This window comes from Manihot esculenta, chromosome 11, assembly GCF_001659605.2.
Source record: "Manihot esculenta cultivar AM560-2 chromosome 11, M.esculenta_v8, whole genome shotgun sequence".
NCBI classification, from domain to species: domain Eukaryota; kingdom Viridiplantae; phylum Streptophyta; class Magnoliopsida; order Malpighiales; family Euphorbiaceae; genus Manihot; species Manihot esculenta.
In genome coordinates this window covers 8,982,844-8,996,017 of record NC_035171.2, presented here as the reverse complement: position 1 = coordinate 8,996,017, position 13,174 = coordinate 8,982,844, and the positions used below count along the sequence as shown (strand labels likewise).

The 13,174-nt window shown below is 29.1% G+C and overlaps 2 protein-coding genes across 2 annotated transcripts; one reads left to right on the top strand and one right to left on the bottom strand.

Annotated features, from left to right (window-relative positions):
• Positions 1–829: 829 nt before the first annotated feature.
• Positions 830–3,573, bottom strand: LOC110625788 (60S ribosomal protein L7-1). Its single transcript, XM_021771437.2, has 6 exons — positions 3,417–3,573; positions 2,965–3,171; positions 2,178–2,275; positions 1,947–2,084; positions 1,404–1,506; positions 830–1,320 (listed from the first exon to the last, which is right to left on the bottom strand). Exons 2-6 carry the CDS (start codon positions 3,151–3,153, stop codon positions 1,105–1,107), a joined length of 744 nt encoding a protein of 247 aa, XP_021627129.1. The 5' UTR covers positions 3,154–3,171; positions 3,417–3,573; the 3' UTR covers positions 830–1,104.
• A 3,933-nt stretch (positions 3,574–7,506) lies between these two features.
• LOC110625752 (Golgi SNAP receptor complex member 1-1) lies at positions 7,507–12,778 on the top strand. The gene is made up of 5 exons (XM_021771375.2): positions 7,507–7,833; positions 8,966–9,205; positions 10,292–10,459; positions 11,900–12,013; positions 12,317–12,778. The coding sequence occupies exons 1-5, from the start codon at positions 7,795–7,797 to the stop codon at positions 12,428–12,430; spliced, it is 675 nt and encodes a 224-aa protein (XP_021627067.1). The 5' UTR covers positions 7,507–7,794; the 3' UTR covers positions 12,431–12,778.
• Positions 12,779–13,174: the final 396 nt, after the last annotated feature.

Below are 13,174 nucleotides of genomic sequence, written 5' to 3'. Positions count from 1 at the left end.
ATCCAGTGTCTCGAATCCTGATTTAGACACACGGAACAGGTTAGGCCTATCGTAGACTAGGGTCCAACAAAAAATAATTTAGTTGAATGATATGACGTGAAAAAGAAAAGTTGGTCCAGTCATTTCGCAATCTTATCTACACACGTATCGAAAAAATTAAAAGTCTAAACAAACTTTATTTTCTATATTTTAGAACATGGTAATTAACATAGTTAAAATAATAAATTACATTATAAATGTATAATAAAAATTTAAAAAAACATATTATTAAACTATTTTTAAAATTAATAAAAAATATTTTTAATAAAAATTAAATATGGAACTATTAATAACTAATGAATAAATTATCATCTAAAAAATTAAAGTGGTTTTTAACATGAAACAAATTAAGCAAATAAAAAAGTCCAACGACATAGAAATCCTTTAAGATTTATTTTTGATATATATCTTAAAAAATACTAGCAAATTTTTAATTAATAATGCCTTCTACATTGAGATTAAAAAATAATTTTCTTAAAGAATCATTTTAATTAAAAAAAAAATAGGTGTTTACTAGTTCTAAATTTCAACCGAGAAACGTATGAGGTTGAGCTCCAAAATCATTTTATTAATCACTAATCAAAATCATAAAGCCGAACAAACCCTTATTCAAGAAAGAAATTCCACAGTTTATCCGTCCAATATGATTAATCAAATATGCGAATATAACCAACAATCTATCATCAACATGGCCTCTTCAACAACTGATTCAAATTCCCAAGACAGAAAAATGAGAAAAAGTGAAAAACATTCAAGGGAAAAAAAACAAAAAAGATGAAGAAGACAGATGTGATGGGAATGAAGGATAAATCTCTCTCTCTATGTATAATTTTTCTGTTCTTCTGAGACTTACTGTGCTCATGCAGCACATTTAGATGAGAATCATCAAGGGCCACCTTAGCAAAATCGGAAGATATTATCCAGAGAATTGAACTAAACGAAATGAACTACAATAACAGTACTTCTAGCTACAAAATCCAACTCAAAGTAACTTTAAACTGTGATACATGCTTCTAGATAATCTTAGGTGAAGTACAATTTGTATCAAGACCAATTTTCTTCATCTCAATTCATTTTCTCAATTAAATCATTTATTTCATCTTCTCGATTTCCAGTGTCTCCTCCATCTTTGTAAGGTGCTTTCTTCCCCTGCAATCCTCCCTTTGGCTTGCTGAGTGCAAATGGCCCCAAAAATGTAGTTATCTCTTTAAAATGTGGACCAACTTTAGTAATTTCATGTACGATATCTTCTAAACAAAGGATACCATACTTCCCTAATGCCTGCCAAGCAAACAAATGGAATAAATCTAATAACCATTATAAAACCATATGCAGCACGGAGTTTAGAAGGATGTATTAAGTACCTGTTCAATTATAGTGTTATCAATCAGAGGAACTCTCTGCTTGTTTAGTTTTCCATAACCCTTCTTGTAAATTAGCTCAGTCACGTTCTTTGGATTTGGATATCTAGAGAAAACAACAAAAATCACAAGGACAATGAATTAGTTAACAATTACAACGATAACCAGACAAACAAGTGGATCTCATGCTGAATGATGGGACGATGATGAACTTCAAATATCAAATGGGATCATGCTGAAAGAGACACCCAATTTCAATATAATAAATCCATGCCCTGTAAAGCTGTTAATATCATCATGTTGAGCTACATCTTAACCTTCTAAAGCACTTTTGCATCAGTGGACAGGTGGTACTTGATAAATGTCAGTCTCAAAACAAAAGAAAGATTATCCAAGCCAACTTGAGTTCGAGCAACAAAGAATACATATACTAGAGAAGATCATGAACTTGTATAAAAAATTCCAGCTCAATTTCCATATCATCACCAACTAACATGGATACTATATTTGACAAATAGTATAAGAATACGGGTTTGAGCATCCTACCCAAATGTAACATAAGGCTCCACCGTTTGTAGCATTTCCAATACGCCAGCAGTTGCCTTCATGAAAACACCATGAAATATTCTCCTTAGTTTCAGTTTGTATAAAGTCTTCCTTGTTCTTGGGTGCATATCATTTTTGCTGATTGATGGACAAAGAATTCATAACTGTAAGAACAGCCACAAGATGAAATTGAAGGGGATTATTGCAATAAAAAGAAAAAGAAAATTCTACCCTTGTATGCGAATGACAAACAGAAGATTTGACTTTGGAGTTAGTGATGTTGATTTGGGCCTCTTTGCTCTCTGTTTCATCCGGATTAGGTCCAGTTCCTATTTATTACAAAATAAAAAGACTAATCAATTTTTGCACAGATAAGAGAATATTATATGAAGAGCAGACCAGAAAAGTGCGACATCTCGTGAAATATTAAGCAATACAAGTTCAAATTTTATTATTTAAGTAATGAAATTCACTGAGATTATATAAGTTCCAAAGGGCTTTTAATCATTCAACTCCAGGATAGAATGGGTCTAACTGACTTTAATCATTCAACCCCAAAATAGCTGTGTTGACAAGGGGGGATAATGCGTGCCCCAAACAACCAACCCTAAATTCCCCTGATCATCACGAGTATGGTTTCCAACTCCATAAACAAAAAGAATATGTACTTAGAAAATTTATTATCATCTATACTTGCAAACACATACACAAACACATATTAAAGTCAATAGAGATGTGAGAAGAATCCTACATATGAGCAAAATTTCCTTTCAAATGTAATAGAATAACCAATGAATGATCTAAATGGGAAGATATATCAATTTTATTTCTGCTCTCCATCTGTATTGTTTCTGAAAAATAAGTAAATTGCTGAAATGTGAGAGTATTTCAATCTTCACTTTCAATAGGCATTAAACAAAGAATTCCAAGAAAAACACAGGGAATGAGCACAAAATTCCATCAAAGGAACACTATACTCAATTGAAATCAAGCTAAACCAAACCATTTGAGAACTTACCTTGTCTCTGAATTCCTTGATAAAATGCTCAGGCCTTTTGATATCCTCTACCTTCTTCTTTTTCCCTCCATATTTGCCAAACTCCAACTGGGTTTTCCTTGTAAGTGCTAACGATTCTTCCTTGTGTTTTCTTTTCTTCAAAATAACCTCCGGAATATAAGACAACGCCTTTGTCTCCCCTTCCGCCATTATTATTCTCTTCCCTCCCTGTCCATCCAGAATGAAAATAAGCATTTCAGCTTTCCTCAAAGAAAAATTGCAACCCACATAACATAGCTCTAGTTTCATTCACTAATTTATTAAATTAAGCTCCGTTTGGCCAAGGAAGAGGCAAACAAGTAAATGTGGTGGAAAACTTCTTTTAGCTGTGATTTAAAGGGCAAGCAGACAAACAACAAACATCAAACATCCAACATCAAACATCTGAAAAAGCATAGCAGTTATATTTTTACCTGAAGGATGAAGGAGAGGTAAGATCGAGGAAGAAGCTGAGTTGCGGCGAGTCGCGAGATGTGCAGGAAGAAGGGTTTTGGTTAGTCTTTGTAAAATTGCTTGGGGCAAAACCCTCCCATATTATGCGAGGTGGCAACCGGCTACCGCAAAAAAACAGTGAACGAAACCTCATGACCATCATTTCAAAACGACATCATTTTATCCAAGAATACCGTTCTAGCACAAATATCTTTGGGCCTTCAAACTTTTTTCTTTTATTGATGGGCTTTTATGACTAGAACTCAAACTAAATTAAAAAAGAAAATTAATAAATTTTGTGTTGGAACAAATAATTTATATTTAAAAATACTTTTTGTAAAAAATATATATATTTTTTATTTTTTATATAAAATATTTTTAATAAAAATAATTTATTTTTTGTTATTTAATTTTAATTTAAAAAATAAATTTTATTAATAAATTTATATATAAAAGTCTGAAAATTATTTTTTTTTATTAAGAAAGAGCTATTTTTTAAAAAATAATTTAAGTTATATTTATTTGTGGAAAATAAATTATATTTAAAAAATATTTTATGTAAATGAGATAATTTATTTTTTTATTTAATTTTATTTTAAAAAATAAAATTTATTAATAAATTTATATATAAATGTTAATAAAAATATTCTTTTCAAAAAATAAGTCATTTTTATTAAATAATTTATTTTTTTATTTGTATATGAAAATATTTTTTATTAACTATTTTTTTTTAGTATTTCAAACATCGATAAATATAGAAAATATTTTTTATAAAATAAATGGAGTTTTATTTTTTTAATAAAAAAATATTTTTTATTAATTAAAATTTTTTTATTTATTCAATTTAACTCGATTTTAAATCAAATCAAATATTACTTTTATCTAGAGCGGTATTTATGTGTAAGCAACGATTGGTTTTATTAGATAATTTTTATATAAATAATAATAATATAAAATGGAATGAAAAATAAAAAAATATTTGTTTATAAATTCAAATATTAATTTATTTATTAGCTTTATATATATTTTTATTTAACATGCAATGAAAAAATATAATTTATTAGTTTCAATATTAATTATGTGGTATAATATAAAATTTATTACTTTTAATTATAATAATTTTTTAAATAATATTAATTAACTAATTTTTTTAAAACATGTTGACTTACCCACAATTGTCTATAAGATAGCTAAGTTGCCCATAGTCCTAGTTGGATTGTTTGATTTTTCTATTATATTTAACTGATAAGGGTTGTTAATCGCAGGTAATGAATTACAGCTAATAATTATATATTAGATATTTGATAAATTATATATAATTATTAATATCCACATGATTATTAAAAATATATATTATTTTTTTAGCAAATATATATGTAATATTATTAATTTATTATATATGATAATTAAAATATAATTTTGAAGATGTATGTAAGAATATAAATGTTATTTATCCTATTAGATGAATGTTATGATTAATTTAATTATTGTTTATAATATTTTTGTATTTATCTAGTATATTTTAAATAAGTTTTTAATGAAAAATTTTAATTAAAAAATATTTATAATTAATAAAAAAATTTAAAAAATAATATAATATAAATAAATCAAATCAAATGATAAGGAAGAGTGCTAAAGAATGCTAATTATGAAGCAGATAATTCTATTAGTTTGTATTATTCTAAAGATTTATCAAATACTTAATTCGAATTCTTTGTATATTTATCAACTAACAGTATCCAACATTAGGGGTTAGCATTCAGTCGGTTCGGTTCAAAATTGAACCGAACTAAATAAACCGAAAATCGAAATTTTAATATTTATGAAAATCGAATCAAATCGATTTTGGTCAGAAATTGAATCGAACCGACCCAGTCTGATTCAGTTCGGTTTGATCAATTTCGATTTTTAATAATTTTTTATTTTTTACACTTTATTTTTAATATTTTAAAATTTAATTAAAATATTTTAATTTTAATATAATTTAATTTCTCTATATTATTAAGAATAATATATTATTATCACTAATCGATTTGATTCGATTTTTTTGATTTTTTCTGATCAAAACTAAATTGAACTGAAATAACTGAAATTTTTAAAATTAAAAATCAAATCAAACCGAAGCGAATTAAATAAAAAACCAAACTAAATTTTAAAATTAATTCGGTTCCATCGATTTTTTCGATTTGAACCGAATACTGGTCAGCCCTATCCAACATATCAATCAAATACCAGTAAATCCTTGAATTAAATCTCCCTTCATTTCTTACTTGGAAGTTAAACTCCTAGGGATATTTTATAAACAAAATTAAAACTAAAATTCAACTATATGAAACTTTAAAAATTAAATACTTAAACGGCTAATTCTCAAAAAAACTCACATACTTTACAGTTTTTTATTTTTTATTTTATTATGTACTTTAAAATAATTAATTTAAATCTGTATTTTTATATTTTTAAAAATTACATTTAACCATTACTTTTTCTATTAATTCACTAATAAAAATATCACATAATTATTATATTATTATGTCATCATAATATAAAATAAAATAATTATTAAAAAATCATAAATTTTATAATTATTTACAATTATACTATATATTTTAAAAATAACCAATTTAATCATATACATTTAAAACTTTCATAATCACACCAAAATTATTAAAATAATCATTAATTTACTAATATAGATACGCATCTTTTTATTCAAAAATAATACGACGATAAAATATTATCATATTATCGTCATATCATTATAATATAATATAAAATATTTATAGATATAGTGTTTATGTTTATAAAATAATTATTAAAATTGATAAATATCTAATCGGTAATTTTATATGGTAAAGAAGTCAAATTTACCTCTAAAATTTATAACAGATTAAAAATATTAAATTTTATTTTTCAGTTCAAATAAATAATAATTTTATTTGATATTTTAATAATAATTTAAAAATAAATTTATACTGAATGATGAAATTTAATATTTTAATTTTGTTATATAATTTGAGGATATTTTTTATATTTTAGCCAATTTTATAGTATATGATTACATGATATTTTTATTAAAATATAATAGAAAATTAGTGATTTTTTAAGAGTTTGATATTATTAATGAAAATTTTAAAAATATAAAATTAAATTAGATATTTTTATAATATAGAATATAATTATTTGATAATCGTATAGTATAAGATTTTTTTTATAATTATTTTATATTATATTGTGATGATGTGGTATAACTTAGTGATGATGTGGCTGCAATGTGGCGATGACACGATAATAATAATAATATAATATTTTTTTAATGGGTTAACCATAATTTTAACGTTTAAATATATTTTTTTTAAAAATAAAAATTTAAATTTAAATAAGTTATTTTTAAAGTTCAGGTAAAATTATAATAAAAATATAAAATATATATATATTTTTATAATTAGCTCGATACTTAATAATAAGAATTTTAAATTTATGATAATAAAAATTACTATTTAATTTATCTAATTTTTCCTATATTTTAGAAACACGTTAAATTTTTAAGTTATTTTAAACGGTTAACAATTTAGTCTATTCTATAAATTGTGTAAGCTAAATAGTTATGATTTTGAAATAGTAAAAATTGAATAATTATAATTTCAAAATTAGAAAAACTCATTAATTATATTTTAAAATTATAAAAAATTAATAAAAAATAAAAATATTTTCATAATTTTTATTTTCTTTATTTTTTGTATATATTAAAAAGTTAATTTTTTAATTAAATTTTCAATTATATCCATCTTAAATATATTAAATTTTATTAAATATTAAAAAATATTTTAAATATACTAAAAAATAATAATTAAATGAGGGATTATTTTGAAAAAAATTAAATATATTATAATAATTAATTTACATGCAAAAAAGTTAATAATAATTTTAGAATATAAAAAAAAAGGAAAAATGAACAAATTTTACGGAAGAGTAGAGAGGTCAATTAGTAATTTCATTAAACTACAAGACTAAAGAGTAATTATGTAAAAAAGTCAAACAAAAGGTGAAGGCTAGAGCAATGGAGGATAAGTGATAAATAAGAACGGCAGCACATGAAATCGGTCTCCACTTGAATTTGCCATTACGCAATCCTCCGCCCCACAATTGCCGTTGAGGGAGCGGATCATCTGTCTCCGTCCGCAAACAAACCACCCTCTCTTCCTCTCTTCTTCTTTTCATCCATCAGATCTCAGATACCAATACCTCCATTTACACACGAAAAGGTTCATTTTAAAATTTCTTTTCGAGAATTTCACATTTCTTTTCTTTATTTTTTCATTCTTTGAAGAGGAAGAGGGAGAAGAAGAGGACGGATTCCAAATGGATGTGCCAAGCTCATGGGACGCTTTACGCAAACAGGTTCGAATATATTCTTCCTTTTTCTTTTGCGTTCAATTGAATTGAATTGAAATTTCAATCGGTTTCTGTTTGGCTTCTGGGCTTGCGAGGGGTTTCAGATCACAATTTATAATTTTTAGAATATTTTTTCTGTTGCCTCGTAGTTGGTAGATTTGTCAATTTCTATTATTCAAGGATGGTATATCTTTGGGAGGATAGGTTCTTTATTGATTAACTCGACTGGAAGTGAAATTCTAGGCACGAAAGCTTTTGTTAATTATGGAGTTTGGTTTCCTGAAGCAAGTGTAGAAGCATGGTGGTTTATTGCAAATGCAATTCGGAAAGAGTAGCTGAGCAGTGATTCCGACTAGGGTTTAAAAAATCTGAGGGTGGAGTTATTGAATTGGGCTTGCAATTGAACGTTGGATGGATTTAAACTAGCAGTACGTAATGCATTGCTTGGATGTTGTTACTTGGACTAAACTTGCTCCTCAATCGCTTGATCCTCGCTTAAACTTATCTGCTTGAATGGTTGAAGTACCATGATTACATTGATACCTACAGTACAGAATGCATCTACCTAGAACTTCTAGAATCCCAGGGATGTCTATGAATGATGCCTGGGGTTGGTCGTCTTAAGTTTCTGGAACCTAGAAGATCCATCTGTTGGGAAAGTTTAACCTCTTCTTAAAGATTGATTTACGTGCAAGATGATTTAATAAGGATTGTGAACACTACTGGGTTGGACTAGTTCTACTGCTTTAAAAAAAGAGGGGAAAGAATGTATTGCTGAAGGGAAACTACTTTGTTAAGCAATTTAAAAGTTCTGTTTTTGAAAATATTATTCCCAATTGATTTCCTATTTCTTGATAAATCTCTGTTCATCTCAAATATGTGAATTGCACATACATATTTTCTCATGTGGCAAAACCAATTCTCTTATTCAATCTCTGTATTGTTACTAATTGATATCTTTCCATGTCTTGAAGCATGGAATTGTCAAGGTAGGTTTTCAGATTGTTTCTAGATGATCTGTTTGTTTAAGATAATTAGAAGTCTCGCTCCTAGAAGACCGCCTTTCCATCCTTTGTTTTTTAATATAATTTTTTGTTAAAACCAGCTTCTAGCAATTAATTCTAAGCTATGCTTCCAGGCAAGAAAACTCGAAGCTCAGCTGGATGAGCAGATGAATTCATACCGTAAGCTGGTTTCGGCAAAGGCTTCTGCAAAATTTGATGCTGTTGATAATGATCTTGAAGCTGGTATAGATAGACTATTGAAGCAACTCCAACATGTGAATTCACAGATGCAAGCTTGGGTGTCATCTGGAGGATCAGAAATGGTTTCTCATACCCTGACTCGGCATCAAGAAATTCTTCAAGATCTTACTCAGGTATTATGGTGTTATCTAATATTTTGGAGCATACTTTACCCTTTATTGCATACATGACCTTACACGTAAAACATTTTATGTGTAGTCTTCAAAGATACTTTGGGTTGGTGAAGAGGTGTGAATGTGTGACTTATGCATCTAATGAAGTGACACATGTGGTATTTTTTTTATGGCTATTATTCTTTAAAACCTTGTCTACTAAGAAGACACCATACTGACAGATTTCTTTTTGTTTCTTCTGCCCTCATATCTAGCCAGTTCTTTTTTTTTTCCTTAATAAAATATATTTTCCTTATTTTTTTCTGAAGTTATTGGATTTTTTTTTATTTAGCGAAGAATAAAAGGCTGGCTTTACATCTCATCTTTTGGGGACAAAAATTACCTGTAGAAATAGGATTTATAACCCCTATCCTAAACATTGAAAAGTGAAAATCTGGTAGTTATTTATTAGTTGTGTTGGCCTTATCATGCCATGTTAATACACCGACACTTTTGACACAGGTCATATGCATTTAGTCAGTTATGCTGGATTTGTTATTGTCTCGCTAGTTCACTTTTCCCTTTCCTCTTTCATTTTGCTCATACATTAGTTCACATAAGCATGTAAAATTATTAATTTTCACATTTATGCATTATTTACTTTATAATTGATTTTACTTTTTTGACATGTCACTGGATTTTTCTTTGTCTTTACTTTTTACCGCCTCAGGCCTGAGCCTCTCCTGTGGCCCAAAATGACAAAGAGAGAAGATTGACTTTATTTTTGTGGTGAATTTCGTGGGATCATACATTAGTTTACAGAAGCATGTAAAATTATTAATTTTTCACATTTATGCATTATCTACTTTATACGCAATTTTACTTTTTTGACATGTCACTGGATTTTCTTTCTTTACTTTTACCTTTGAGGCCTGAGCCCCTTATGTGCCCCAAAACAACAAAGAGAGAGGAGTGACTTTATTTTTGCTGTGAATTTTGTGGGATTGGTTTCATGATATTGACTTGATAAAGTGTTCATTAGCAATGCAATAAATCATATCACCCTAAAGATCTCTAATTTTGGTGTTCCCCACAATTGAAGTGCAGGAGTTTCATCGTCTCCGTTCCAGCCTCAGAGCTAAGCAAGAACATGCTTCACTCCTTGAGGATTTTAGGGAGTTTGATCGAACTAGATTAGATTTGGAAGATGGTGTAGGTTCTACAGAGCAAGCTCTTCTGAGAGAGCATGCATCCATTAGCCGAAGTACAGGACAGGTATGCCGTATAGAATGAGTGGTAAATTTTTTTTCTATGTTTCAACAACATGTGCGCATGTCAGTTCGCATCCATATCTTATTCTGTTAGATTGGATCTCTTTCCCTCACTCTCTCATTCTCTCTTTCTATCTCATCCATTCCATCAATTAATATTATAAATCCCAAATTGCGAAATGTAAAATTATCATATGCATATCAAGAATTCAAGTTTGATAGCACTGTGGGTTCCTTGAACCTGAGACTTTTTGGACGTCTAAATTCAAACGTCTGATCTTGCCTCTTAGTCATCCTTCCATGCTTGAGTTACTGGTATACTTTGATGTCAATGTTGCAGATAATTCTATCACATCCTTGGTTCTAATAGTATTCCTCTTCTGCTGAATGTGTTTTAGCTTTAATTTTTTGGTGATCACAAATGGTCGGTTAAAACTAACTTGTAGCCCTATGATTTAGTTTTGGTAATTTCTCATCTATTTTCTCCATGTGAATATTCATATGCATGTGCTATGGATAGAGGAATTATGAAAGAGAAATGGAGGGATGTATTGACAATTTTCTCACAGAATATAGATCTAGGAAAACTACAAGTCTGCATAGGGTGCGTCTGTTGTTAGACCTATATAGGCTGTTGGAGATAATGGTAATATGAGAAAATTTGATTCATCTTTAATATTTTACTAGCAGTCCCTTTGAAAATTGAAAATAGTGCTATGATTTAGGAGGGTGAAACAATTGCATTCCCATGCATGTAAAGTTCCTTAGTTTGGTTGTTTTTTTGACATTGACTTTTTTTCATTATATGCTGTGCAACATGGTCTCCATTTGTTAACTCTCTAGTCTCTAGGGAAAAAAAAATTCCTTGGTGGGTTCCTTAGTGTTAATAATAGTGTGCTGTGCATCTATGCATCACATTTTTGTCCTGGGAATGTTTTTGATGTAGACAAATATGGTAATGGAACTGTATTATCCTTTTATTGCATGCAATAATTATGTAACAATCTGGCACAAACTGATCCAAATAACTTTTTGGATCCTATTTTTCAGGGGCCTAAAATGCTTAGTCCAAGTTATTTAGTAGTTTTGAGCCGGCTATTATATATTACCTTTAATTTCCCTTAAACAATCAATGTGGGATGCTACAAATTATTCTGTGCCATGCATGTGTGATGTGCTTCCTTTTAACTGGCTATTAAATATCTCATTTCTTTTGACAATTCCCTGTGAAACTTGTTTGCATTGATGCCACATGATGCTCCTTCTTTCTAATCCAAGTTATAATGATGCACATTCACTGTTATGTCTGTTACACATGGTAAATCATTATAAATTCGGTTGATAAAATAACTTCTAGAAAAAATTAAGCAAATAATTAAGAATTGCCATGAATCTGTACATGCACTTTTTATTGATGTTCTTTGCTTGTGTTCTGGTGCTGCAGATGGATAATGTGATTTCACAGGCTCAATCAACTCTTGGTGCGCTTGTTCTTCAACGTTCAACTTTTGGAGGAATCAATTCAAAGCTCAGCAATGTGACCAGCCGCCTTCCAACGGTATAGAAATCTGGCTTATATAGTTGGTGATGTTTTTAAATTTTCTCCATTACTGGTCCTTGTCCTAGATATGATCCATCAAGAAGGAATAGTTTGTTTCTGTCATTTCTAGTTCATGAACTATTAAAATGCATTTAAATGCTTGATGATCAATGATGACGCCATAGATTATAGTGAATGGCTAGTAAGTAAATAGGAACATTGACTTGGACAGTAATGGCGAGGGATTTGATTTGCAATGCCATAACAAATAAAATGGTTGTTACGCTCTTATTGATGTACTACTTTGATATAATGTTGCAGGTAAATCACATTCTCACTGCCATAAAGAGGAAAAAGTCTATGGATACCATAATACTTTCCCTGGTTGCATCAGTGTGCACTTTTCTTATCTTTATTTATTGGTTGACCAAGTAAGAATATCATGTTGTGCACCTAGAGGATGCTGGTGGTGAACCAACCCCATCCTTGACCTTTGATGCTCTCTTTGAATAAGGAGGGCTGTGGTTTTTTGAGGTCTTTGGAGATATATTGTTGGTGGATAATTCGTTGTATTTTCATCTTTGTAAGAGTAATGATACGTCTTGTAAATGTCGATACAAAATTTGTTTAGACAAGATGGTTAATCGGGGGCTGGAACTGAGACGTCCAAGGGGTTACTCTTGAACTGTCTGTGGCCTTGGAATAACCAGGGTATATCAAATAAGCTGCAATTTGTGATGCATTGTTATTCATGAAATGTGCTATGATTCAAATTCATTCCAACATTTGGATTTTGGACACGGATGGTAATTGCATTTGATAATTCCAGAAAAATAAAAGGAAATAGAGCAGTGTCTGGATGATATGAGGTGCTTTATCTAATGTCTCAAATTCCTCGGGAATATTATAGACCAGGAATGCCTCCGAAATGTTAGATTCTAATTTGTTGGAGGATATAGAAGAGAGAAGGAAAGTACACAATATGACCTAACTATGCAGTTCATCTTATATCTAAGTACATATAAGTCAATTAAGTTTGTACTTTTGAAATTTTTGTTGATAGAAAATAAGCAATTTAATCTGGTGTCTTCCAATGCATCATACACTCTACAGCTTTCATGGGCTGGGTGAATTTGCGCAAACCTAGCCCTCAAGCAGCTCTGTGCCCCTTTCCAAACA

Excerpts from the sequence above, each read along its gene's own strand:
- LOC110625752 (XM_021771375.2), top strand. The coding sequence starts at position 7,795 with ATGGATGTGCCAAGCTCATGGGACGCTTTACGCAAACAG. Across the intron at positions 9,206-10,291 it reads TTCTTCAAGATCTTACTCAG|GAGTTTCATCGTCTCCGTTC; the intron begins GTATTATGGTGT and ends ATTGAAGTGCAG. Across the intron at positions 10,460-11,899 it reads TTAGCCGAAGTACAGGACAG|ATGGATAATGTGATTTCACA; the intron begins GTATGCCGTATA and ends CTGGTGCTGCAG.
- LOC110625788 (XM_021771437.2), bottom strand. The coding sequence starts at position 3,153 with ATGGCGGAAGGGGAGACAAAGGCGTTGTCTTATATTCCGGAGGTTATT. Across the intron at positions 2,276-2,964 it reads TCAAGGAATTCAGAGACAAG|GAACTGGACCTAATCCGGAT; the intron begins GTAAGTTCTCAA and ends TGTAATAAATAG. Across the intron at positions 1,507-1,946 it reads GAGCCTTATGTTACATTTGG|ATATCCAAATCCAAAGAACG; the intron begins GTAGGATGCTCA and ends TGTTTTCTCTAG.